The sequence below is a fragment of the Artemia franciscana genome, chromosome 20, assembly GCF_032884065.1.
Source record: "Artemia franciscana chromosome 20, ASM3288406v1, whole genome shotgun sequence".
NCBI lineage: Eukaryota > Metazoa > Arthropoda > Branchiopoda > Anostraca > Artemiidae > Artemia > Artemia franciscana.
The window spans coordinates 21994465-22022175 of NC_088882.1; the positions used below are offsets into that span (position 1 = coordinate 21994465).

At 33.8% G+C, this 27711-nt stretch overlaps 2 protein-coding genes across 2 annotated transcripts in view; one reads left to right on the plus strand and one right to left on the minus strand.

Moving 5' to 3' along the window:
* The window catches only part of LOC136040022 (voltage-dependent T-type calcium channel subunit alpha-1H-like), a 351811-nt gene extending 329030 nt beyond the window's left edge, over positions 1–22781 (plus strand). The window contains exons 30-37 of the mRNA XM_065724088.1: positions 795–946; positions 5757–5828; positions 7730–7898; positions 9580–9729; positions 11544–11665; positions 12776–12946; positions 16430–16501; positions 18521–22781. Of these exons, the coding sequence (XP_065580160.1) occupies positions 795–946; positions 5757–5828; positions 7730–7898; positions 9580–9729; positions 11544–11665; positions 12776–12946; positions 16430–16501; positions 18521–18634 (1022 nt within the window). The 3' untranslated portion in view covers positions 18635–22781. The remainder of the gene's footprint in view (positions 1–794; positions 947–5756; positions 5829–7729; positions 7899–9579; positions 9730–11543; positions 11666–12775; positions 12947–16429; positions 16502–18520) is intronic.
* Positions 22782–25422: 2641 nt separating this feature from the next.
* The window catches only part of LOC136039901 (CDP-diacylglycerol--glycerol-3-phosphate 3-phosphatidyltransferase, mitochondrial-like), a 42636-nt gene continuing 40347 nt past the window's right edge, over positions 25423–27711 (minus strand). Inside the window, exons 8-9 of the mRNA XM_065723889.1 lie at positions 27339–27564; positions 25423–25681 (exon numbers count right to left, since the gene is read on the minus strand). Of these exons, the coding sequence (XP_065579961.1) occupies positions 25479–25681; positions 27339–27564 (429 nt within the window). The 3' untranslated portion in view covers positions 25423–25478. The remainder of the gene's footprint in view (positions 25682–27338; positions 27565–27711) is intronic.

Below are 27711 nucleotides of genomic sequence, written 5' to 3' on the forward strand. Positions count from 1 at the left end.
CCAAAGCACATACCTTCCAATTTTTTTTAAGCCTCTCATTTGATTGACCGCAGTTAAGAAAAGAGACCCCAAAATGTGACTGTCTAAAATGGCTCAAATTATACGTGACAGAGTCTTTTCGATGGAACTTTAAAATTGACAATGGTTCAAAGCTGCTAAGAGTGTCATCTCATTATATAAACATTGATTGAACTTACTGTTGAATTAGCTCATTATTTGACGCGTGAAGTCGCTCATGCAGAGAAATACGAGATGCCAGATAGATAAGTCTGATGAGTTATAATATATGAATACGTGTGAAAATCTTTTCAAAAACTTGTTAATAAAACTTGACATCGCCCGTCGTTGGGCTTTTGAATTCAATCCTATATTATTAATCGATTTCGACCTGTACCTAGAAGGTTAAAACCTCTGTTGAAGAGTTCCAAGTTATTTTAAGCCTGGTGATTTATATTTTATCAAGGTCACGCCCTATTTTAATTTTTTTCAATCATATCCCCCCTTAAATTGTCTGTCACCTCTAATTCCTTCCTCCCTTCTTGCCGGCTTAACGTCCTTAAGCAAATAATCTTTTTTGGGAACAGGCCAGGGAACATTCTAAAATTCAAAACCTTCATTCCACAAGCAGACATAGTTCTTATTTTAAGTTAAATTTTCTGTGTCTCTAATCTGGTCACAAGAAAAAGTTGTATTTTACGCTTCCCTTATAAAATAAAAAAACTTCAACGAGCCTTGTCTCATAAATTTTTTGAAAATGGACCTAACTGTTATGACATGGTAACTATTTTTTACAGAACTGAGGAAAGTTCCGTACTACTCGTCGTACCCTCCTTGGAGAAAGAATCTACATTCTGTTGTCACAACAGGGTACTTTGACCTTGGAATAGCTGTAATTATAGGACTAAATGTAGTAACAATGTCCGCTGAATATTATGATATGCCAGAGGTAAGTCTTTTTTCCAAATTGTTTCCAGGTTCTTGACTTAGGGCAAGATGGCAAAAAGGGTTATGAAAAAGAAGGGGAATATATGCAATAGGTTTTCAAGAGAGATTGCTTGCGGAGAATTGATCAAATTAAGCTTAGGAACAACATATCAAAAACGATTTTTTTTATTTCATATTGTTTTGTCAACTTTAGACTAGGACAAGGTGAAAGAAAGGGCTGTGACAAAGAAGAGGGATATATGTAATAAGTTTTCAAGGAGGATTATTTCTTGATAATTAGTTGAACTAAGTTTAGTTATGACATACTAAACTTAGATAAGAGGGGATTCAAGTCCACTCAAAACGTGTCATAAGAAAGAATGGTTTAAATGGCATTGGGAGACGCCGGAGACCGTGCCTCTTTTTAAAAGTGAATTGACCTAATCCTCAATAAAAAAGCAACATCATGCTTAAATTCTTGTTTTGAGCACTAACAAAAAATGAGGATTTTTGGGCCAAAGCCTTTATTAAATGTTGATGATCTTAAAACCGACTTAAATTGGATGGAATCATCTTTTATCCAATTACGACTGCAAAAGATTAATACTATCCACTATAACTTACACATCCAAATATTTCAGAAACGTCATTTTGCAATTCAAGCATTTTTCAAAGCCTTGCTATTGTTTCTCATTTTTCTTACAACACGTTGATAATGCATGTAATTTGAGAAAAAATATAATTTCAAGGCGAAGAATAAAGGAGAACTCTGGGTTAAGCTCAGGGCCGGTGCAATCTATTCTACTGCCATAGACAAGATATTTTTTGTGCCCCTCCCCTCCACCCACAATTAGATTTTTTGCTCGTAATTGGTAAAATCAGCAATTCTTATGCATTTTTGCCCACTTAACGAGACTATTACATTAATTTACATACACAATCACATATCACATAAACAAATACAAACAACATAAAGAATAGTTAACGAGGAAATTTAACCTGTGTGGCTACTCGAACCACAATAATTAAGATAGGTAATTATACGTGAAACCCTTCGTGTCAGAGTATAAAACGCTCTTGGGTTAATCTTTTTAATTCTCATTTGCACTCTTGAGTGTTTGCCTTTCACAATACTTCCATTGTCATAGCCTTGACCGCGTAAATCGTCGATGCAAAGTTTGAGTTCTTTCAACTTTTTAACAACTGCTTCAGTTAAACTAACACCAGTTGTCTTAGTCAAGGGTATGAAACCTAAAAAGTGCTTTCAATATTCACTTGTAGCTTCCGTGATAGCCACAAATCTTACAATCACAGTCATTCGTTCTGTATGGCAGACGTCTGGAGTGCAATGAAGAATCATAGAGTATTACTTTGCAGTATTGACTAGAGAAATAATTTTAGTCTGCACTGCGTTCACTAAAAGTTTAATCATTTCATTCTGAACATCTTTGCCCAAGTAATGTACATTTGTCTCATTGCCTTGAATCTTGTGAAGATATTCAAGCATCAAGGGGACGAATAGCGCAAAGTATTCCAGAAATTTCAAGAAGTTTCCATTACCGGTTGTGAAGAGTCTCTCGTGTTTTCCTCGAAGTGCTGGATTTTGAGCTCTTAAAACTCGTACAAGACTAATTATTCTTTCCAAGACACCTTTTCATCATTTTTCTTCTTATTTCATCAGCCGTAAATTTTTATAATATACAGTTTTGTATTTATTTAATCTTAACTCAAGTTCCTTCCATTCATGAAAGCAATTTATGTGACTGTCGCTCTTTTCAATATTGCTACTTTTTTTAGCTACAGAATTTTAGCTACTTTTTCCAGTTATTGGTTCATTTTGAACAAAAACTTGGTTGTGAAATTGATTTAAAAACAGTTTACAACAAAAGCATAAAACTAAATCATTAGATTTTAAGTATAGTAAACACGTACGAAAGACACATTCACTATTGGCTAGTTGCCTTTTGAAATGATTTTTTTAAATCTTCTGACCGATATCGAGTGGAAAATCTATATCCTTTTCCTTATGACGACCATGTTAAACAAGAGATACCCGAAGAGCGTCACAGCACCTGGCAGGCCAAGTAGCTGGGTCGTGAAAATCAAGAGCTGATTCTGATTCTTGATTTTCTAGCGTAGACACAGTCATCTCTTCTTCAGTACCTACACTTTCATCCTCTGTTCGAATTTCACTGACGTTCTCCTCAACAACATAATTATTACTACTATTTTGATGCAGATAATCTGCTCCTGATGAGGGTTCCGGTCCCGCTTCCTCTTGAACCGCGGTACTTTGTTATTTGATTTGCTCCTGGCGTAAATACTTTAAAAATGACCCTCTTTATTTTGAAATGAACTTATCTTTCTCAGCTTTCCTCTTCTGGTATTGGAAGCCAGACGTTCTTTTTATTACGGTCATTATAACGAACAATATCTACCTGGCTTCTTCACACATCACAATATCAAGATACATAACAATATCTGGTTTCTTCACACTTCACACTAAGAAAAATGATTTACATAATTGAATTATCTTTCTTCAGGTCTTCAGTAACACTGTATGCTAAAATACAGTTCCTCGCCATCGCATCCTTAATCCTAGAAAAAGACATAAAAACGAGGACGCTGTTTTATCATAATACTACTTCTGGATTCCCTGGTTCTCTAAAATAATCCTTACCAGTTTGCGTGCCATCCCCTTTTCTTACCTCTTCTCCTTTTCCGTTATGCTACTGCCTAGCTTCTCCACAACTTTCTAAAATGTTTCTTACTTGGCTAGCCCAAGAACATTTTCTCTTATCCCCCAAACACTCTTGGCATGCTGCCTATAATAGCCTATCTTCTTGTAGATATACTAGTTCTTCCCAATACGTAATCACGCTAACCGATCTATGTACTCTTGCAATAATTGGCCCCAAATAGCATCTCAAAACTAATCCACTTATCTTATCGCTTACACCAAACAATTTCTTTGAAAACTTAAGTGAATCCTCTCTAATTCATTTCCCTTTCGAAATCTCCAACTTTTACAACCATATATAAACACTGGTCTTAACTTACTATTGGGAATGTTCGTCATTAACTTAATGTCGCTTAGGCCTATATTCTTAAACTACTTCTTAATACATTCCACGTCGCCCTTAGCACTCTATTCATCATAAAGTCAATATAGCTAACCCATCTACCATTTGATGAAAGCTTGCCTCCCTAGGTAGGAGAATTTATTTAAAGTTTGCAATTCATTGCCACTCACATTGAAATTTTTCTAAATTCCACCTTGTCCGAAAATATTACAACAGCTGAATTATCAGAAATTAATGATAACTTATCTATTGTTAAGCACTCATGGGTCAAATCTGAAATTCTTTACGGCTCAATGTCACTTTTTACAATCAATACAATTTCATATGGAAAAAAGAGCAAGCAAAGATTTACCTGATAATTATTCTAAAAGAGCTCCTGCCCTATTCCTAGATGCTGAAACAGGTGCTTCCCCATTCCTTCTTTTTGTCATTAATAAATAAAGAAAATTACCTAGGTGACAAACTACATCCTTGCTTGACTCCTCTACTAGATTTTATTACACTAGAAAACTGTGTTCCTTGTCGAAAAACTGTTCTAACTACGCTAAACATGGCTAGTAAACTTTTAAATAATCTTCAAGACAATCTTAATCGTAGCATACTCTTACTAAGGAACTCCCTTACTACTTCATCAAAATCTTCCTTCAAGTCAAGAAAGCTGCATAGGCTATAGCCTTAAATTTCTCTCTCTAGCATGTTTTTTTATCAACACACTTAGACTGAAGACTTGATCTACTGCACAAGGGTTTTTCCTAAGACCTGCCTGAACCACCCTTATTAATACTTGATCCATAAATCGATCCAGATTTGAAAATATCTCCCATAAGGGTTCATCAATCTGGCTTCTTAAAACTTCACACTAAGAACAATGATTAATATAATTGAATTATCTTTCTTCAGACCTTCAGTCACACTGTATACATCAGTTTTGCCTTTCTGTTTTGAACCCTGTGCAAATATATTAGTTTCCATCTGCTGACAACTGAAGATACTAAAAACTGGTGTTTAAAACTATAAAAAAGGTTAGCAAGCAATCGGGAAATTTTTAGTTGTTATTGCATGAATTTTACAGTTCGTGATATCTTTCTGTATTTATTTTATTTAAGATCCAGCTTCAGATCTCAGCCAAGATCTTATTCCAAATGTCTGATAACTGGATAATTCCTGTTTAGCAGTGGTAATTTGAGAAGATAACTTTTATGCATAAACTTTAAATTTAACGTAGTATTTCAGCAGTGGTACTCGAAGATGGGAACCGTAACAGACAAAAAAAAAGTAAGAAAATAAAATAGATTGATAAATCTTTCATTTCTTGCCTGTCAATAGATACATTGTTGTAAAGCAAAAATAAAAAAAAAAGATTTTCCTATCCATTTTTTCTCTTTCAATCTCTATGTCACCAAATATTCATAAAGTTTGTTTAAAACATTAATGAAGGCTACTAGCGTATGGAAAATGATACGATAACATCGCCCTGGTTGATTTAGAAGTAAAGTGAACCAAACACACCAAAAAAGCTTTTGATTGAAAGCTATTCAAAAGGGACCAAAAAAGAAAAAAGAAATTAAAGATCGTAAATCAAGTTTATCAAAAGTACTATTTCCAATTACAATCCGATTCCAAACTACGATTCCGAAAAACAATTTAGCATTTATTTTCTGCCAATCCTTGGACTGCGAAAAGATAAGAGCAATCTGAATGGCTATGAAAAGCTGATTCGATAATTTTTTTATTAGTTTTATTTTTTAGGAACTGGACTTTTCACTGCGAGTTTTCAATTATATCTTTACAACCGTATTTATCATAGAAGCAATTTTAAAGGTTTGTTGTTTGTATCCCTGCTTCTATCTTGTTTTACAGTTGTCTTATTGCTTTAACATTAGTATTGATTTATGACTAGTTATTTTACTTGTGGATAATCAAGCAGCCTACAAGAGCAATAATTAATAAGTAACAAACACTGACAGGTGTTTTATTAGAAGACTTAAACAGGATACAGGAATGGTTAATATTGCTAAAAAATTCGAATTGATATAAAATAATAAACAAAATTTGAAAGTAGGGTACATGTGGACGCTAAATAAGAAACAAAGGTAACCCAACTACTAATGAAATTAGAAGCAGATGAAAAAATATTCTCAGCGAATAGATAAAATCTTTGTTTTTCAAGATGACTCAAAGAAACTCAAGAGACTCGAAATCTCCAGTGAATGGGTGCCAAGACGGTCCCAACTGGAGACTTCTCATTTCATTCCCACGCCATCTTCGAGAGCGTCCAAACTCTTTTTCAAAATTTCTTAAAATATATTTCTGCCACTAAAGTTTTTATTATTAAGATGAACCTGTAGAATTATTATCATTCCCGATTCACCTTAAATAAATAAAAAATACCACTAGACATTTTTTTCCCCAGTAATGATTAGTTTTTGGTTACTATTGGCTGTGGTACGCTCATTACTAAGTTGCAGCTATTGCTGCAACGATTATTCAGGGGATAAGTTCAAGGATTTGCAACCTCTTGATTATAAGTTACTATACTCAGGCAGTGTTCGTTATGAATATCCTCAAACATTCTGGGGATGGGTTTTAATTGGAAGAACTCAAAATCAGACGCAATCTGTGTATATCTCACTAAAAACACCTATAAATAGGCTTGATGGGATATAAATGCAAACAAAAAAAATATAATGTAGAGATGCAACTAGCTTCAATTTTAAAAGCTGTTCAATTCATAAATATTGCCAAAAATTGAAAAAAATTAAGGTGCAACATCAGAGTGTTGGCTTTAACTTGAGCTTTGCAGTGACTCTACTTTCATAGGATTTTATTTCAAAATGCAGCTTAGTTGCTAATTCTGATAATTGCCACTTCGGCTAACACATATACTGCTGAATACTTCCGTCATATTTTCAATTGTATTCAAATTCACTTTTTATTTCGATAACAATTGATTTTCACCACAAACTATTTTCTATGAAATGAAAACTTTTGGAATGACACAGAATCTATAGTTTTCAGCCAATAGCTTCCATTGGCCGACATCGACAATAATTAACTTAAATCGATTGGAATAAGCTATATTCAACGCGTAGCCAGTCTTGCTGGAGATCACGGAATATAAATAATATAAAATAAAACTTCTCTGCAGTTTTGATTTTATTTCATCATCCGGAAAAATGTATTACATTTGTTTATTATTATTATTATAATTCTCTTCTCTAATGCTTTGAAAGACGAAACTTAAAAACAAAATTTTGTAAAAATATCGAGTATAGTAAAGCCAAAAAGGAATAATTCTATTCTAGTTCATAATCATGGATTATCCCAAGTCAATTTTTCTTTATTTTACTTAACCACATTTTGTATTTTTAGGAAGAGGTTGTGCCTTTGGATTTTTTTTTTACGCTAAAATAATTCATTATTGGAAAAAAAAATATTGTGTGTGTGATATATTCGGTAATACCACCAATAGTTACTGAGGTGGCCTCAGGTGGCTTAGTGCTGCAGTGGGTTGTTAGTAGTAATAATAGTAGAAGATATTTTTAATTTATATTTGTCGGTAATTTAGCATAAAAAGTCACTATTATCTCCTACTTTTCAAATAGTGAAGCTGTGCATGTCAATAATTTCAAAATTTGTTCTAAGGCTCATTTTAAAGGTTTAATGAATAGTAACAATTGTTTTAGATATAACCTTTCCGACTAAAATATCACTCTTTACAGGCCGTGTCACTGGGAGTGAACCGATATTGTGTAGACCGTTGGAATCAGCTAGATATAATCATAGTGTTCCTGTCACTTGCAGGGATTGTGTTAGAAGAGATGGAATCAGATATAATTCCAATCAATCCGACAATCATTAGAGTTATGAGAGTAATGCGGATTGCTAGAGGTGAAGCTTATTTTATTTATTTTTTTTTTTTTTATTCTGAAAGCTCTAAAAAACCATTTGACGGGAATTGAAAAGTGAATCCCGGGTAAAATTTCGAAAATCACAAAATGATTGTAACTGTTAGATTGTCTATTTGAATTCTGCATCTCTAAAATTTTTGCGCCCGGGACAAGTGCCCCTCTACCCGCCTAAAACCACCTCTGGGCCTAGTCTATGTCTGCAGGATCATGCAACTTTCCCAATATTGGCCAAGGCCGCAAAATCAGGGTGCAAAAATATAACAAATACTACAGAAGACGCTGACGTAGAAAATCAAGCAATATCGCAGAAGTTGTGAAATTAATTATATTTTGAACAATAAATTTCTGGTTGGTGTAATAAAATCAGGAGGTGGCTTATTCTTTAAACACTTTGACGTAGGGTACATGGTTTTTTTCCAAATGCGATTTTAATGTTAATTTTTTTTTTTTTTAGCTTATCGGTGTAAAATAAATTAACCAATCTTATAGTTATTACTATTTTTCTTTTTTACAAAGTCATAGCCAGTTCTCATCCATTGAATATTATTAATCGATTCACCACCTCGGTTGCTAACATCTATAAGCAGTTGGGTTTGTGGGCTCCCAACCCCAAACTCAAAAAAGAAGCTTAGTAGTCTCTTCAAAGAAAAAAAAATCATAGGGGTTAGAAATGTTGATAGTTTCCTATAGGTTAAGCATGAAAAGGACTATGTGTAAAAGAATACGAACTGAATAGGATTTATTCTTAGAAATAGAAACAAGTAAAATATCACATTAGTGTAAGACGATAAATTTGTAAACTGTTTTGACATCTCAAGCCGCTTGGTAAAAATAAAATTGGGCAGAGGAGGGGTGACTTTATAAACTGCAAAAAAAAAACAGGCAAATTATCCAAAATGAAAAACTAAAATATTGGCAAAAACTTAGCCATTTCAATATTTTGTAGATATATGTGCCATGGAACGTTTGATTACGGGACTCTATTTCCTCTCTTTGAATTATTGTTTATTGAGTTAACAAGACAAGCACTAATCTCACACTGACTACCCAGTGAGGGAATGACTGAGCATTTAAGAAATAGCTTTGTTTGGTTATGAACGTCTATATCACTAGAATTGTCCTGCGACAGGCCTAACTAAGATAAGCTACGTGTGTTTAGAACGGCTGTCAGAAAAAGCCTGGGTCTGGCCAGTCTAAAAACTTTAAGGTCTCGCTCTGCTAAAAAGTCTTGCCTTACCTTGCTCTGGATATTGTTTCAATGTTACCCAGTGCTACCTTGGGGTAGTGACTTTTCCAGACCCAGACCCAGTATGCAGTATGGATCGATTTTGCTCTTACCCATAATTTGGGATCTTATTTAGCTCTAAAGATACCAGTTTTGTTTTCACAAATTCTAAAATGGAAAATAAATCTTATCGCAGAAACATTCTATTTACCTTATTTAAACACTTGGATCAAATAGTTTTCGTCAAAACACATTGTACCATGATCCAGCAAAAAAAACTAAGCCAATTAGCAGAATTTCCCACTCCCTGTGGAATAGGTGTCATGCAACTCGACACTATGCAAACTACGGCATCACTATTTTAATACAGCCTGTTTGGTTCTCCCCCTTCGCTTCATTTTTTCAGTTAGATTAAATAATGAATTTGTTTTTGTAGTTTTGAAACTCTTGAAGATGGCTAGTGGCATCCGATCACTGCTGGATACAGTGTTTCAAGCTTTGCCCCAAGTTGGAAATTTAGGCCTTCTGTTCTACCTCTTATTTTTCATTTTTGCCGCACTTGGTGTTGAACTGTTTGGACGACTGGGTAGGTTTATTATTTCTTTTTTTTTTATTAGTTATCTTACCATTGCCTTAAGATTTTTGAAATGTTAGTCATCTCCAGGTCATGCGTTATAAGAATATACAACGACAACGTTTTAACCAAAACAATACAGAAACGTATTCAAGTGACGTCAAATTTTGGCAAAATGTGAGCATAGATGACCAAGTAAATGGTCGCAGTCTCAAGAGAAGTGCAACAAGTCTATAGGGGGTCAGTTTTTCCTATTTTTTCTTAGAAAATTTTTGAGACCATAAAGGGATGCAAGACATTCCTGTACATTTGAAATTATGCAGCACTATAAGTACAAGACTTTATCCGTTGTCAGGGTTGCAAAAAACTCAAAATGTGGTTAAAACCATAGAAATGAAAAATGGTCAAATAAACGCCGCTACTTAAAAAAAAAACTTCATAATACTGCCATCCAAACATATAAGCAATCGTACATTTTGACTCGGGCTCTAGATGAGGAGTTGCAATAGCCGTCTTTTACTTCCAATTCCTGACACGGGACTTTTCTAAAGCTTAATTTATAAAACGGATCCATTGATCCACTCTTCGCCGCTCTTTATAAAGTTATAGAAGGTTTTGGATACCTGCATGAAGACTAGAATATGGCTCAGGTGCTCTGGGAATAAAAATATTTGAGAATGAGGCATCTAAACCGAATCAGGCCGTGTTTAGAGCTCTGCACTAGACTTTCTGGAATCCACCCGGAGTCTCATCTGCTCGAACACAGACTGTTACTTTGCTATCTACTCCTATTTGGGGATAAGGACTTCCAAGAAAAAGAGTTGATCCTAATGTTCTTCCATACCAGATACAGCCTTGCGGTAACCCCCACAGTGCCTACCTGACCTTTAGCTCTTAGCTCCTCGACTGGGTAGGACTAGGTTTAAATTTGGTTTTCTTATTCAAGAATGGGATGCGTCAAACACGAAAAGGTAGTTAATATATGCAATAATTTTCTTTTCCTCCCAGCAATTAATTTTGGAAAACATGTTCTACTCTAAAATGTTGTTTTTTTTTCTTTATTTTCACCCAAGCAAAGAAATTTTAAGGTCTACGAGTTTAAAAAAAAGGTATTAGAACTACTATAATTCTTGTCTGTTTTATTTTGAATCATCAGAAGTCAGTTCACCTAATCCAACTGTATATATCCTATACATCGTGCATGCTCCTGGACGTAGAATACCCTGGCTTTCAATGTAACAACCTGCCTGGCACCAAGAAGTCAAATTAGGGGAATGCTCTTGTTTTTGGAATTTAGGAGTTACAGCTGCATATATATCTTTGGGACAAAGATTATATTTACATAATTTTACCGGGTATAGCGTTCAAAGGTGTTTCCCCTAAAAAATTTTGGTTGTTTTTTCTTGTCATCTGCCTGGCAATCTAGAGAATTCAAATTTTCATCTCAAATATTTTGGGTTGGGGTTGATTATTCCTTTTTATTAAAATTTGGGAATAAAAAATTTTCTTGTACTGCTAATGAAGCACTTATATTTGCCAGTAAAGAAGAGTAAAGAAATCAATATTTACTCCCCTTCTTCTTCTAAAATAACGAGAAAAACCGCAGAACTCATGTTTGATACCTGTGGAGTAAGGACCATGTAATCTGTGGGTCTTTTGTTTCAGCTTTGGTGATAAACTCTTCTTGTCCTACTTGTTTTTACAAATATTTTAGTATAATCGATTGTTTGATTTATTGCTACTTACTATTTCTTGAAAACTATCAATCCTTACACTAATGACTCTGATATTATTTTCTAAGATATACTTTCTTATTTTATTTTTAGAGTGTGATGAGGAACACCCTTGCCAAGGTTTGGGTGAACATGCACACTTTGCCAACTTCGGTATTGCATTTCTCACGTTGTTTCGAGTGGCAACTGGTGATAACTGGAACGGTATTATGAAGGTAAGATTCTGTCACTTTTGTTAAATTTATATTTTAGGAAAGCTAAAGCTAATTTTAGGGAAGCCATACGTAAACTTTAGAAATATTGTATCAAATCTTTTTGTTTGATCTGGCAGAGAAAGAACCGTGAAATTTTTTTTTTTGAAATTAGGAAGAAATCAAGTACTAGATATCTAGAAGGAGAAGCATTTGTAACCATCAATTCCACCACATCCAGCGATTGGGTTTTACAACCATAATTTAGCTTATCAGGAAGAAACGCTGAATTTGTCATAAAATTACATCATAAAGTTGGCAGCTCGTTGGAAAACGAGCAGTAATGATTTTACCAAAGACAGTATACTGCTAATTCGAAAGGTTCTAAACGAACGGCAGGTGTAAAAAAAAATCCTCTGATTTGTATTAAAATCTTAATCTTTGCCATTTCTAGATGCTACTCAACTCAAAAATCAGAAACAAGTAGTCATAAGAATAGAACACATGTTGGGCAAATCACAAACAACTTGAGATTTTAGGGGAATCATTCACAGTTACCCTCCTCCTCATGCGTATGAGAAATAATAATTATTTATGTATTCAAAAGTTCAAAATGGAGTAGCACAATTTTTCATATAGAATTTTGAAATGTACTTTAGCATTTTATTAAACAGCAAACTCTAACTTAAAGAACTAATTGTAGTTTAGCCAAAACTTTTAAGTCGCTCATGAAAGGGGTGATGAGAGGAAATGGGATAATATGTAAACGACTTAAGACGACGTTACACTTCCTAAAACATGTCGAATATTCAGCTCATCTTAAAATATTCTATAACAAACGGTATCTAATTACCGATAAAACAATGGGAAAGGGTGGCTAATAAAAATTAATCTGTATGGATAAGGCTCTTCTAATCCATCGTAAGGCCCCCGTATGTGTGAAAATTAAAATCGATTCTTTGGTACATGGGTCAGGCCTCTTTGACTTTACAGCTGGGCCAAAAGCTTACTAAGTTTGGTGCTCAAGAAACTTAAAAGTATCTAAGTCTAACTTAAAGATCTAATGGTAGTTAAGCCAAAACTTTTAAGTCATTCATAAAAGGGGTCGACTTACTAAATAAAATTCCATTTCAGGATACTCTTAGAGACCAATGTGATAGTTCATCCGATTGCATCAAAAATTGCTGCATATCATCATTTGTAGCTCCACTATTTTTCGTTATTTTTGTACTCATGGCTCAGTTTGTATTAGTTAATGTTGTTGTTGCTGTTCTTATGAAACACTTAGAAGATTCGCATAAACAAGTAAGTTGAATTTGTTTTTCGATTTCCTTAATTATTAATGTTTTACCTTAACTTTGATGATTGACATTTCTGCTCTTTTATTCTTCAATCTTCTATGACTTGAAAAACTATATGGAAAACTATGCCTAGAAGGATAGGATCTAAAATCAAAAGCGCATACATAAGTATATTTATATTTCAATAAACTGAAGCTACAAATTCATAGTAGTTCACGGCCTAGCTTTATGGTAAAAGCGAGTTTTAAATATTTTGAGATTCCATTTTTTACTTTTTAACTTATTTTTACAAAAATAATATTATTGCCACAATTATACTGCTGAAAAGACTGGACAAATTATAGAATTTTGTAGCCGTATGCTACCTTCTTTCATTTTTATGTTGAGATACTACTGCTTCGTATAATTGAGCTAGGTTGTATTCAGTTTAAAATGAGGCCAGAAGTATTTTTTATATTTAAACGGATGTGGATTTTCGGAAGATCGTAAGATTACTGGTCAGAAGAAATACCGGTCATTAGGAAATTGGTAAACTAGAACTCTTGCCCCAGATATATCTAGTTGGAAAGAACACCATCAGAACGAAGTGATGTTATCTGATAAATAACATTATTCATCCTCTTCAAGTCTCAGGCAGCAGGATTAAACTGTATTGCAAACTTAAATCAAATTGGTAGTCAGAAGAGTACCGGTAATTAGGAAATCGGTAAAAAAGAACCCTTACCTCAGATGAATCGGATTGGAAAGAATACAATCAGAACGAAAAAATGTTATCTGATAAATATCAGATAACATCCGTCAGTAAAAAAAAAAATAAAGATTGGTGAACGATACGCGGTTTTCATTCGTTTTAACTTTAAAATTGTACTAAAGAAGTTGATAGCTGGAATATTAAAAACTGGTTTGGAAAGCTTCCATCAGCACTAATTATTGCCTACCAATTTAATTCCTTATTATCTTCTACCAGATTCACCTTACAGATAGGAAAGCAGCTGTTCCAAGCCTCCGTCTGCTCCAAATAAATAAAATATGCCACAATTCCTTAGCTTGACTGATCAATTATAAACTTTGTGCTTGAAAGTTAAACAATGCTCAACTCACCGGCTTACAAGCATGATATATAATTGGCGACTAGAAGCCACAACATAATCCGAATCTAGTCCATAAATGTAACTAGAATGAAACCCGGGCCTGTGTATTACCTTATAGAAGAAAAAGTAGAATATCATTTTCATCCTCCTAAAATACTAAATAACTAAGGATCGATCGAGAGACATATTTAATGTTCAAAATTAGGACACATTTCCTAAATGGCTAATGTTCTCATGGTCAGCTTTAAAGTAGCTTCAAAAAGTTATCAATTTGGTGTTTTTAAGCTTTCTTTTTTTTAACATAATATTCGAATAATTATCTTTCCAAAATCATAGAAGAAAAACCAGATTGAATTACTTTGGCTCTGAATATAGATGTTTTCAGTCTAGTGAATTATATTCCACCCGCTTACCAGAATCATTACAAATTTAGAATGACTTGAAAATAGAGTTTCCAAAATCCCAGCAACTTCGCTCTCTAACTTCGGTTGGTTCTTTGTTAAAATCTTCATTAAATTGAGACGCCATAGGTTATTTGAATCACATCTTTGCACCCAAAAATGCTTGGTTTTGCTGTTAATATTACTGTGAAAAAGTTGTGGTTTATTTTGAACTAAAATTGTTTAAGACAAGGTCTACTGGAAACAACCATGATACCTGTATATTGACGTGAAAAAAAGATTCATTTGACACTAAAATAATTCATTGTTACGTGGGCATCGACATTTTAAAAAACAGATAAGTGACCTTAATTCAAAGACAGATACTTAGGTAACCTTAAATGAGCACTCCTAAGTCTCAGATCTTGTTGATTTTATAGTTCATAATTCCAACGATGATGGGGCTACAGTCTACTTCAAAACTAGTAGATTCACATTTTTCATTCATTCAACTAGTGGGTTCACAGTGTAGCAGAGTCGACCAACATTTTGCATTTTTGGCAAAATATTAATGCAGACTAAACCAGCCAAATTTCAAAATTATTTCAACGTGCATATTTCACACGAAATTTACTGCACTTTTTGCTTCTTTTACTTACTTTTATTGAGAAATTTCAGTTGTAATGTATGAGAGCTCCACTTCAAAGTAGAATCGAAATTCTTGCTGTTTTCAACCTTACTTAAAGCTTATATCTTACTGCAAAGAATCATTAAGGTTTCATTAAGGCTCTCTTTCTTTCTCTCTCTTTTACCTTCTTTTTCTTCAATTTTTATCTAATTAATCGTATACGCTTTGGATATATTATTTTGTAGCCATCCACTTGCCAGTGCGTTCATTGACTTCCTGTTAGCTTCGTGTGAATTATGTATTTCCAGAAGTGGATTTACATTGCTTGTTGAATGATATGCTTTTCTTCCTTTTAAATATAATTTCATTTTAATATTTAATCAGCCAGTAATCCTAACAAAAAAAGTCCACTACAGACTTTACTTTCACTTCATTTTTTCCCAAATGAAGCTCATCAATATTCTGATGAGCTTAGATATTTGTGTAAATATGTAAAACCTACAAAGTGCTAAGCTTCCCATAGGAGCGACCTTTCTAATTTTGCCAGTTGCCAATTAAAAATATTAACTAGTTTAAATATTAACTAGTTAGTTTATGATTGATGAATCTGTGATTTTTCCTGGCAACTCATGAAGCAGCTTACTTTTGTAAGCTTCGTCTCGCAATTTTCCCCAGAAAATTCTATGATCTAGAATACAAAGAATGAGAAAAAATCAACGGATGGTGGCATACATCAAACGGGGCAAGTACGCTTACGAAACTGGAAGACAGAAAAAGACCTATCACGGGAATGACAATCAGTCAAACCACTGGACGGCTTGCACAGCCTCCAATTTTTTTTGTGATTCTGTTGGGTGCACCCAAAGACCTTAGAATACCATGGACGCCAAATAAACCTAACGACCTCTAAACGACCACTTTAACGACTTTTAAGTCGTCTTAAGTCGACCTTTAAGTCTTCACGGTCTTTAACGACTACTAAGTTCTTTTTCTTTGCTGGCTTGTTTTCTAGAGAATAGAAAAAAAGAGGATTACACACAGCTCCCATGGCAAGATACTCACAAAGCCAAGCATGCAGATTCTGCGCATTTGAAATCTAAAACATTATATTTACTAATTTGATCCTACCGCCATTTAGAGTCTAGTGATTTAAGGTCCTTGAGTTCGCCTCATGCGTCTAATCTTCTGTCAAAAGAAGATTAGGCCATCGCAATATTTTATTGAATTTTGACAGTTAGAATAAGTCTGCAAAATTGTGAACAAAATGATAAAGAATCGTACTTGAGCAAGCGTAGTTGAAACAACTTCATTAAGTTCAGCATTCGTAATGACAACTTTCCTTATAATGCTTATAAAGTGAATTGTTTTATATCTACTTGTTTTAACAGACAACGGCTAGACTTGGAAAGAAGAAAAGGCGTAGAACCACAAGCACAGACGGAGAAAGCACAGATGATGATGTAAGATATAGAGTGTGTGACATTGAAATCAACCCCACCCAATAATTGACTTTAATAACCCTTTACCAAACTAAAAAGCTAACAAAAATTACTTATTACTAGTAAAAGCATAGCATATGTTTTAGTACGTTGTTATCGGTTGTAAAAAAAAAAAAAATACTGAAAAACGGATTTACTATTTGAAGATGATCAATTAATCTCTATGGAAACGATTTTTCTTTCCTGACTGAGAAGTGTAACATGATGTGACAAACCTTGAAGACGTTTAATACGACACCAACAGAACTATGCCAGGGTGTGTCGTTAGCCCCTAGCTAAATAACGTAAACCCATTAATCTTAATTGAACCATTTAAACAGTATTCTCTTGTATGTTGCAAAAAATTGCTTTTAAACAGTACCACGGTCGATTCACAGAAGCTTTTAGGCAAAAGTGTATGCTAGGAAACTGCTATTAAAATACTGTCACATTTTTCGCTGCTTCTCAGTAAACTGTCAGGAACGAATGTTTTGCCTTTGTTTAAATTTCACTTTTTTTACTAAATAAACACCTAATTCTTTTCTTGATATCTGCATGATTTTTGTGTTTTATTTGTGAATTGTGCTGACCACTCGTTCTTCATCATGGTCCTTAATAGCATGGCTCTTTCAGAATTAAACAAATTATGCACGTTCTTAGGAAATCAGGGAAGTAACAGTCGCACCACAAATGCTAACTTAAAATTTTTATAGCTGAACAAGGATATACACAAAGGAAACAACACTAAAATAAACATATAGGCTAGGTTTGAAAAAAGAATATACAAAACAGAATCAATATAACTCTTAATTCAACAAAAGTTTACGTAAATAAATATTGGTTTGTTATTAAATACACCAGCATTAATAATCACAACTAAATTTTCGTGCTAAAATATGAAAAATCTTCATATTCACAACTCCTCATCGAATATTAAAGTGAAATTTTGCTTGTGATCAAAGTTTTTTGTTTTTAAACTTATGACATTAAAAACAACTATTCTAAGTAAACATTCCGTATAAGTAGAACGCAACTTTCTTCTCGGCTTCCATCATAAATACATAATACCGTTTGATCCATTAATATATATATATATATATATATATATATATATATATATATATATATATATATATATATATATATATATATATATATATATATATATATATACATATATATATATATATATATACATATATATATATATATATATATATATATATATATATATATATATATATATATATATATATATATATATATATATATATATATATATATATATATATATATATATATATATTTACAAGGAAGAGAGATACTCCGTCCTCTACTTTAATCATATTTTATCTATCTGCAAGTAAATGATGTATCAATTTTTAGCTATACAAATGCAACTTTTACTCAAAACACACTATATTCTCAACATTTCAATTTTTGCGGACGTAATAAGAAGCTTAATGCCCAGCTCACACCGGTGGTCCTGAGATCAGGAGTCTGACTTTCAACCTACTGAGCTAGCCAGGCTTTTTAGTTGATTTTACGCTGATCGTATTATTATATATGAAATTAACAGTTTTCCTATAAACAATTTGCCTCTGGAGTGACATAATCTTGTCAATTATGTAATGTGTCTATCTATTCAGTGATTTGCAGGAAAACTGTTCAAGCTAAAAATTCCCAATAGCCCATAAACTATCTTAGAACCGCATAAACGCAAATAAAGCAATAACAATATATATATATATATATATATATATATATATATATATATATATATATATATATATATATATATATATATATATATATATATATATATATATATATGTATATATATATATATATATATATATATATATATATATATATATATATATATATATATATATATATATATATATATATATATATATATATATATATATAAAATACACAGGTTGTACCTGTTTCAATTTTTTAACATAATTAATTATATATTATTATTTTTCTATATAGATGGAAGACGATTTGGAAATGGAGCTTGAAATGCAGAGAGAGCTTGCTGAGGAGATCCGAGTGCAGAAAGAAGCAGAGGAAAATGTTCCTTTTGTATCAACCCAACCAATTTAACCTTAGCCTGATACTGAGTAATTTACCAATGAAATAGTTCACACAAGATTTTACTATGTATTTTACAGTATTTACTTAGCCGCCGCTAGAAGTGTCAAAAGGTCTTTTCTTATTGCTCTTTTTTGTGCTCCTTTTCTAGGCATTTTTGTATACTTGACTTCAAAGTTATAAATTTATTTCCAGTGGCATATGCCGTCTTAAAATCTGAATAGTATTTTTCATTAATTAGTAATACGAGATCGATTTAGAGGGTCATTTGGCAGGCTGGGCAGAATTAATATGAACCAGTGTGTGATTTTCTAGCTACTTAAATTTTCGGCTGAATTCTTTGTGAACGTCACAGTTTTAGTGACAGTTGTATTTAATGAATTTATTACTTTTTTTTTTTTTTTTTTTTTTTTTAAGGGAAGTGTTTGAAATATTGGATATTAAGCTAAAAAGTTGACAACCAATTCGAATGTGGCAATGCTTAAAAATTGAATGCTATCAGCTGTGAGTATATCTTGCTCTAATTGCTAAGTGTTCTTTTATAACTTTCATTCTTGACCTAAACAGATGTGTGCCAATTCCAATTTTTTTAAGATTACGTAATATCCTGTATTGGCAATCAGACTTCTTGGAAAACTCAAAATACAAAAAAGCGCAAAAATTCAAAAATATTCAATTAGGTTATGACATTTTTGATAAAAACCTTTTGCCTTTCTCTCAACAAAACCCCCTAAATAAGGTCTTCAGTTGCCCATTCCAAGAAGTTTGAAAATATACCTGCAATCAATATATAAACCAGGGTCTGTAGGCTATATGAGGTGATAAAAAGATTAGTTCCAACTCCCCTATAAAAATTGTGTCCTTTCTAATCTCTCTCATTCAAAACATTTCCAGTGTCAACACTGCTATTCAAGTAAATATCAATAGGTTGCAGACTTTAAAAGGAAAAGTATCCCAACTGCTCCCATTGGAGGGGGGAAGTGCAAAAGCTAGTTTGAGGCAATACAGGCGTTTGTGGCTGCGAGCAGAGAAGGAGAGCTACAGATGCTGAAATTTCCTGACTCCAATCTTTTTCGGCGGTTGACGTCTGCCGAGGATAAGCATAAGCTAATTGGCTGTCGATTCTTGTCTGATGCCTCGGCTTCCTATTTTGGCAGATTTTCATAAAAAAATTTAGTTTTAAAATTCTGAATTATCGTCATAGACCGAAGTCAAGACATGAAAAATGCTCAGAACTACCAATTTCTGGTTGAGACCCTAAGAGATACCCAATCGTTCCTAATTCTACAATCATTCTGCATAGATCTTTGCAGATAGATCTTTGATAGAACCATGCAAAATTGTTTTCTAGATGAAAACATCGAAAACTAAATTGAGAAAGAAAAATCAAACTCCAATGTTATGTCAAAGCCTTATAAGCCAAGGTTTTATATATACTATATGGTAAAGTAGAGTCGAGATGAATTCAAAATCTATTCAAAATTAAATAGGGATAATAGCAAGCTACGTAGAGTAGCAAAGAAAATATTTGAGTGAAAATAACTACGTTTCAATACTATTTATTTATTTAATAGCCAAAGAGCCTGTCAGGCGACAGCCATAAAAAAAGAAAACAGAAAAATAGCGTATATACTTTTGTGTGGATATAACGAAAAATATATACTTTCCCCCTCTGACACCAAATTCCAATTTCCCTTACCCACCCACCCCCTCAAAAAGAAGCCTTTACTACATGTTTTAATTCCATCTCCCAGCCGGTAAAAAAGTAGGTTAAAACCTAACCAAACTACGTATAAAATTCACCTCCTTTACATGAAACTTCCTAACTGTGTACAATTTTAATAATGAGAAATACGCACTTGTCTTAAGGCATATAAAAATATAAACGTATAATCTCTTATGAGATTAAACGTCATAAGATGAACAGTACTTGCTGACGCTTATAGGTACTCGTAACATCAAGTGATTTATCCAGATTAGTGATTGGCTGGAAGTTAGCGATACGTACTAATTATAGGAAGTAACGTTTTTTCAATAAAAACAGCTTAATGTATAGATTTTGTCTTTAATTTTACAAATTCAAGCATGTTTTAATGTCACTGTCGTTAAATACCAGCTTTAGATGGAATACTCAAGCCCAAATTAATTTTTCATAAATAAGATTCAATCTCTAGATTCTCTATTTAAATAGTGCAACATAATACCAATCCTGAAACTTCACAATTATACGTTTTTCATCGAAAGGTTGTTTAAAATACCTCAATACCTTTGGTAATCATTGGAAAAACAGGTTAGAATACCACCACCGGATCACTTGTGGATTTTTTAAATCATTGAGGCAGAGGCCCTTACTACTACCACTACTACTAATAACTCATGGCAGCGCCAAGCGAATTGAGAATAAAAAGCTGCAAACGCTCCTCCTCCACTTCAATCCGATCAAAGTTTTACCCTTTACTCCCTACCAAAATGTTCCAATTTGCTTTATCTCCTTAAGCATCCATTAATCAAAATTTGGCACAATGCTATGTGACCTACTATGCTATAATTCCCTCAAGGGCCACGAATCCTGAAGGTCCCTCGTGGCCCTGTCTGCAGTAACTGTTCAGACCAGGTAAAAAGCATGAAATATAACACCACTATGGCACCATGGCACCACGGGGGAGGGTATCTCTTCCAGGGTTGTGAACTGAGGAAGAAGCCGAAGACAAAGTGGAGACTTCCAAACATTTAACAACGCTGAAATGGCCCCAGCCTTTTATAATCACCCTGTCTACATCGGAGAGCTTGCTGTAAGCATTTGCGTAAGCGATTGTATTTAATCTTGCTTTTGGCTAGAAAAATTCTAAGCATGAAGCTAAATAAAATATACAATTAATATCCCTACACTTGAGTCGCAAACCATCTCAATCACTTTTCTTGTATGCTGATAATTGGAATAACTTTCGCACTGACAATGGTACCTGGGCCCAAAATATTTCAGTGATTTGCTTTTTCATTATTATTTTCATGGCGAAGTGTTAAGCTAAAAACCGCTTACAATGGATTAGACGTTTTTGTATATTTTTAGTAATCTCTTTTTAGCAATTTTTTTCCCATTTAAATTCAATACTCCATTATCAATACAGGAAGCATTTTGGAAGTGTCATAGTTCTTTCAAAACTGTCATGGTTGCAGCGGTAGTTACGACATAGGAAAGAACGAATCAGGGCCAAAAAATTACTGAACATTAAGAATTACCTGTGAAAGATATTGTTCAATTAAAAAGAAATTGCCATTATAAGCTAATCTAAGAATGGTAACCTGTTTCTAGGTTACACGCAGCGGTAAAAAGAATTGGAAAAACAATAAATGTCGAAAGAGGGCTTGAAATCCCTCAAAGAAGGTATATGACCAACATAAAAAGTACTTCATTAATTACAATGGTCAAAAACACTTCACCAGAGGTTTCCGTCTTGAAAACGCGGGAAATCGTATTTTAGCTTGGGTAGGACTTATGCTAGTACCTGTTTTCCATGTCAGGTAGTACATTTGCCACATGAAGTGACGGAAGTCATTACAAAATTAGTCAACAAAACACCAAACTTGTCCTTAATTTATGTTTAAATATTATTGGTGACAGCACTAATAAACAATTTATATTTTGAAATATTAAACACTAGATAAAAGAAACACTAGATAGCTAAGATTTGTATTTTTCTTATCAGAAAATGTTGGGTTTAGATGTCTTGTTGGTTTAAAGCACGTCCATTCTCTTAGAGTTTTATTGCGAAAAGTGATATTGTCAGAAATTTAAGTTATTTATTTGTGTTTTGTTTTTGTATTTGACGCCAACCTAGCTTGATTCAGCTATGATGCATGATCTGTCAAAAATTTTGGTTTCTTACAAAATTTAAGTGCATATCTACATCAAGTGGTTTCCTTGAACATTGTCTTGTTTTGATAGTTCAGGTGCAAATGTTACTTTTTGAAAGCTAAACCATCAAACTATTCGACTTAAACATATTTCTACTTCTAGATCTTTCATTGCGTGATATAACGATAGTATTATTTATTTATTTTTTGTGTCAGTATTGTTATTGTCTATGCAGTGTTTTGTTAGGTTTTGAGAGTGACAATGGATATTCTTAAAATGAATAAATATATTTTCGTCTTTTCAGCTAAAGCTTCCTTTAATTTTGTAGCATATTCTCATATTAGGACGGACTGCATTTGTTCTCGAAAAGGAGAAACGCATAACCTACTATTGAAATTATTGAAGAAATGCTTTCTCTGCTTCAAGATCTTATTTAATTGAACGAGATTCCGACTATTACAAACATAACGATCGGAACTAAAAGTCAAACTTTAGCGTAAAGAGCGAGGTATCAACCCTCCTCGTATACAGTAATAGTTTCAGTTAGTTTTGTTTTAATATTGCTGCTTACTTTCAGCTGAACAAATATTATTTTTTTCATATATTTAATTTCTGATATATCTTTCAAATAATGCTAGGAAATCCTCCTCCCACTCCATGGAAAATTTTCCCCACGAAATATCCTTCCGTTGAAAATTGCTCCCGCGTAAAATACCCCTCCCGCTCGGAAAATTACCTCCGATAATTCCATCATCCTTAAAAATTTCCTGCGGTCGATTTCACCTTGGAAATTCTTCTTAGTCTACTTTCATTTGAAAGAAGACTTTTTATTATTTAATTCATGATCATTTTTCAAATCTTGCCAGAAATCCCCCTTCCATGGAAATTTTTTTCCGAAAAATACTGTCCATGCAATGGAAATATTCTCGCGCAAAACCCCCCATGGAGAATTTCTCCCGCGGAAAACTTCCAAATGGAGAATTTCTCCCAAGGAAAAATCCAACTCTGCTGATAATTTCTCCCCGAACATTTCACCTGTAAAATTGAGTCGCCAAAGAACAAAAAGAATATCGGATTAGAGTTCTGGTAAGTTCCCCTTGTAGTAAATTTCCCAGGGAGAGTTCATTCCTGGAAACTCTCATTCCCACTAAGAATATCGTCCCTAACGCATCAAAAGTTACGAGCCTGAGAAAATTTGGCTTATTTAAAAATAGGGGGAAACACCCCCTAAAAGTATTAGAATCTTAACGAAATCACACCATCAGATTCAGCGTATCAGAGAACCCTACTTTAGAGGTTTCAAGGTCCTATCTACAAAAATGTAGAATTTTGTATTTTTTGCCAGAAGACAGACCACGGATGCGTGTTTATTTGTTTTTTGTATTTCCCAAGGGTGATCGTATCGGCCCAGTGGTCCTAGAATGTCGCGAGAGGGTTCAATCCAATGGAAATTAAAAGTTCCAGTGGCCTTTTTAAGTGAACAAAAAGTTTGGAGGGCACCTAAGCCCCTACCACGCTCATTTTTTCCCAAAGTCACCGGATCAAAATTTTGAGAAGGCCATTTTGTTCAGCATAGTCAAAAAACCTAATAATTATGTCTTTCGGTACGATTTAATCCCCCATAGTCCGTGGGGGATGGGCTGAAAGTTGCAAACTTTGACCATTGTTTACATATAGTAATGGTTATTGAGAAGTGTATAGACGTTTTCAGGGGCACTTTTTGCGTTGAGGGGGGAGGCGACGGGAGGGGGTTATATGTGTGGATCTTCCATGGAGGAATTTATAATGAGGGAAGAGAATTACCATGAAGAGGTCGCAGGATTTTCTAGCATTATTTAAAAAAACAATGAGAAAATAGGTAAAAAAATCAGCTGGAAGTAAGGAGCAGCATTAAAACCTAAAACGAACAGAAATTACGTATATAAGGGGGTTCGTCTCCACCACAATATGCTACAATACCGAGGGGAACGAGGCCTCTTCCCCTGTCCGTTTTTCTTATCAAAATCGTCCGATCAAAACTATGAGAAAGCCATTTAGCCAAAAGGAAATTAATATACAAATTTCGTTTTAATCATTCAGGTGCGGTAGGCCAAAATCAAAACATGCCATGATTCAAAAACGTTCAGAAATTAAATAAAAAACAAGTTTTTATAACTGCAAGTAAGAAACGACATTAAAACTTAAACGAACAGAAATTATTCCGTATATGAAAGGGGTCATACACTCCTCAACGCCTTTCTTTACGCTAAAGTTTTTATTGTTTTGAAAAGTAGAGTTGTGAGAAAGAGTCAAACTTTAGCGTAGAGAGAGGGACGTCGAGGAGGGGTTAACCCCTATCATATACGGAATTATTTCTTTTCGTTTTCAGTTTATGTCGCTCCTTACTTGAAGTTAAAAAATGTTTTTTATTTAATTCGGTAAAAGCGTAGAAGAATAAACCCTGGGAGCCTTGTAACGAGGCATGTCACCATAAACAATCAATTGCCCCTAGTATGTCTCTTTTCAAAATACCTAGATTTGCAAAAGTTGCGACGTATTTTCGATAATGAGTAGTAAAAAGTCACCAGTTTGATAACCAGGCTGTTCACCAGCTAATTAACAAAAAGTTATTTGTTTTTTGTTTTTTTTTCAATTTACCGTCGATACGCCAGTCAAAACAGCAAGAAGAAACAAAACTACAATAATCAACAAAACTAATAGCAATGAGGTAAAACTATTTTGCTCCTACAGCAAGTCTTCTGTCAGATTCGCTGGAACACTTTTTTGTCTGAGAATTTAAGCAAGAAAAGCCCCACACAGACTACAGTGTGTGAATGAATAAGCCTTCAATAAAATTAATTTTCCCTCTTGCAACCAGTAGAACAAAACACATCAGAAGAATCTTTTTAACTTTTAAAAAAGTATGAGACGCACCTTTTTATTTTGAGCAAAATCATAGCAGTACTTCAATCATCAAATTTTATTATACAATAGAACAAGACATTGCAATCGATTACTCTTCTAAAAATAATGCTTAACAACACCTACCACCCCTCTAACCCATAAGGGCACGTAACGTTCCCACTGTTCGTATGTTTCTTTCGTAGCAAGTTGCGAGTCTCGATACAGATTTTCGGCTTCTTCTGAAAGAGATGATTGCAGATCCTGATTCGTTGTAATTACAGCAATCTGTGATTCGAGATCTCGGTATACTGATCTGTATCCTAAAATTAGTGCGCTTTTTTCATGAAAAAAACAAACATAGAGTTTATAAACAAAATAAATTAAAAAAGACTTACACAAGCAAATGAGAAGTTTGATTGAACAGAAGTTCAAGGATTGAACAGAAGTTCAATCCTTTTCTTTAACCTTTAGTTGATAAGATAATATTTTTAAACTAAAATTATTTGAAAAATAAAAATGAGTAGCTTCCTAAGAATTCTTAAAAGTTGGTTGACTGGAGACAGTTGAAAAAAAAAAACAAAAACTGATGAACTGGAAAAACATAAAAAAACTGAGCCCCCAACAAAATACAGAACTTCACATAAAGGAAACGAGCATGAATTTAAAGAGATACAGAAAAAAAAGGATCCCGAGTAGAGAGGCTAAAAGACATAACCAATTTAGCGCCTTTTTACCTTTTGTTTAAAATAATAACAGGATGAACTGGGTGTAAATTCAATGGAAAAAGGCTCATAATTAAAATTGAAGCCACAATCCAGCTAGCGTGAACGTATTGTCGGCGCTGTAGATAATCTTATATGATCCTCATTTCTCAAGTTAACTTGCGATTCTCAATCCCTGGAAAGCTGAAGTCGGAGTCCTCTGATTTAAAAAAAAACTATTTCTTTTAATGGAAATTCTTCCGTGGATGAATTTTCAAAAACTTACCAAAATATTCTGTAACAAGTCGACACAGAAAAAAAAAAGACATGAATAGGCTGAATGATTACTCCAAACCTTCGAAGTTCCAGTTCTTGGACGAAAAAGTTAATTCGCTGCTTAAACAAATACCTAAAAAGGCGTCTTTAAGTAGTTTAAATTGGAGTAGTAGCATTAAGTAGTTTTTTTTACTTATAATACTTAAATGACAATCTGAATTTTCCACCGTTAATATTTTTTTCTAAGTGCAAACTCATTGCCATGTTTAGCTAACCATGTTTAGCCAAAAAAAGGCGAATATTACTGATCTATCTAATCTTTTTTAAAGCTTCTTCTTTGGCGGCCTCCCTAAAAGCCTCACAAAGATTCTTCTTTAGATAGTCTCATACACACCTAGCCCAGGGGGACCAGGCCTTTCGTTTTGCATCCTTAATATATTTTTAGTAAGAAAATTCTAGAGATATAGATTTGATTAATCCGAAGGCCTGTCCCAGCCCCTAAGCCCCTTTTATGACACATAAACAAAAATGGATCGAATTTCTTCATTCATAAGAAGTCACTTCGGCACCCCATCACCAAGCTGAATTCCCTAAATTGTTCTTCGGTAATGTCTCTGAAGAAACAAAGCATAATATGCTCTTGTTTCTTCACTACACATACTTCTGTACCACACTTAGAGAGACTCACTACTTTTACCACAAATGCGTCAAGTTTCGGCCTTGCTGATATACTTTTGCTCTTCCATATGTAAGTATTTTAAGCAAAGACACTTTTGTTTTAGCTAATGTATATTCTACATGTTCCATGCAACATCCCCCCTCTATTATAACACTACCTAAGGAAGGAGAATTTATATTCTTATCCAACTGTTTCACCACCAGCCTTCACAACACCTAAGATGATGTCTCCTACTCTGAAACTTCTTGACAATATTTGATCTGAACTCCTTTAAGAAAAATATCTATCGTAAGCACTTCTACCCGACAGAAGAAAACCTACCAAAATTCGGAGATCCAACTAGCGTTAAGAAAGGTAAGGTGTTGCCAGGTCTGAATACCCAAAGCCCTTTTGTATGAAATGTCCACCCTTGTCGTCTGAATTCACGCAGCTTTATTCGGAAGTCTTGGGCCTTTCCTGCCACCTTTTCCAGAAATTTGGAAGCTATATGAGTATAAGCAGCAGGGATTCCACCAGCTGGCCCACTCGCTCTTAAAAATCCATTTGCCTAAAGAAAGAAATGCATGAACCATAGAGAACAAAGCAATGGCGCCAATTCACGGAAATCAGAGGGGGCCGGGAAATAGAGTAGGATAGTAATTTATTATCAAACTCTCACACCATAAAAAACTGCCGAGCTTGTTGCCTTCAGTCA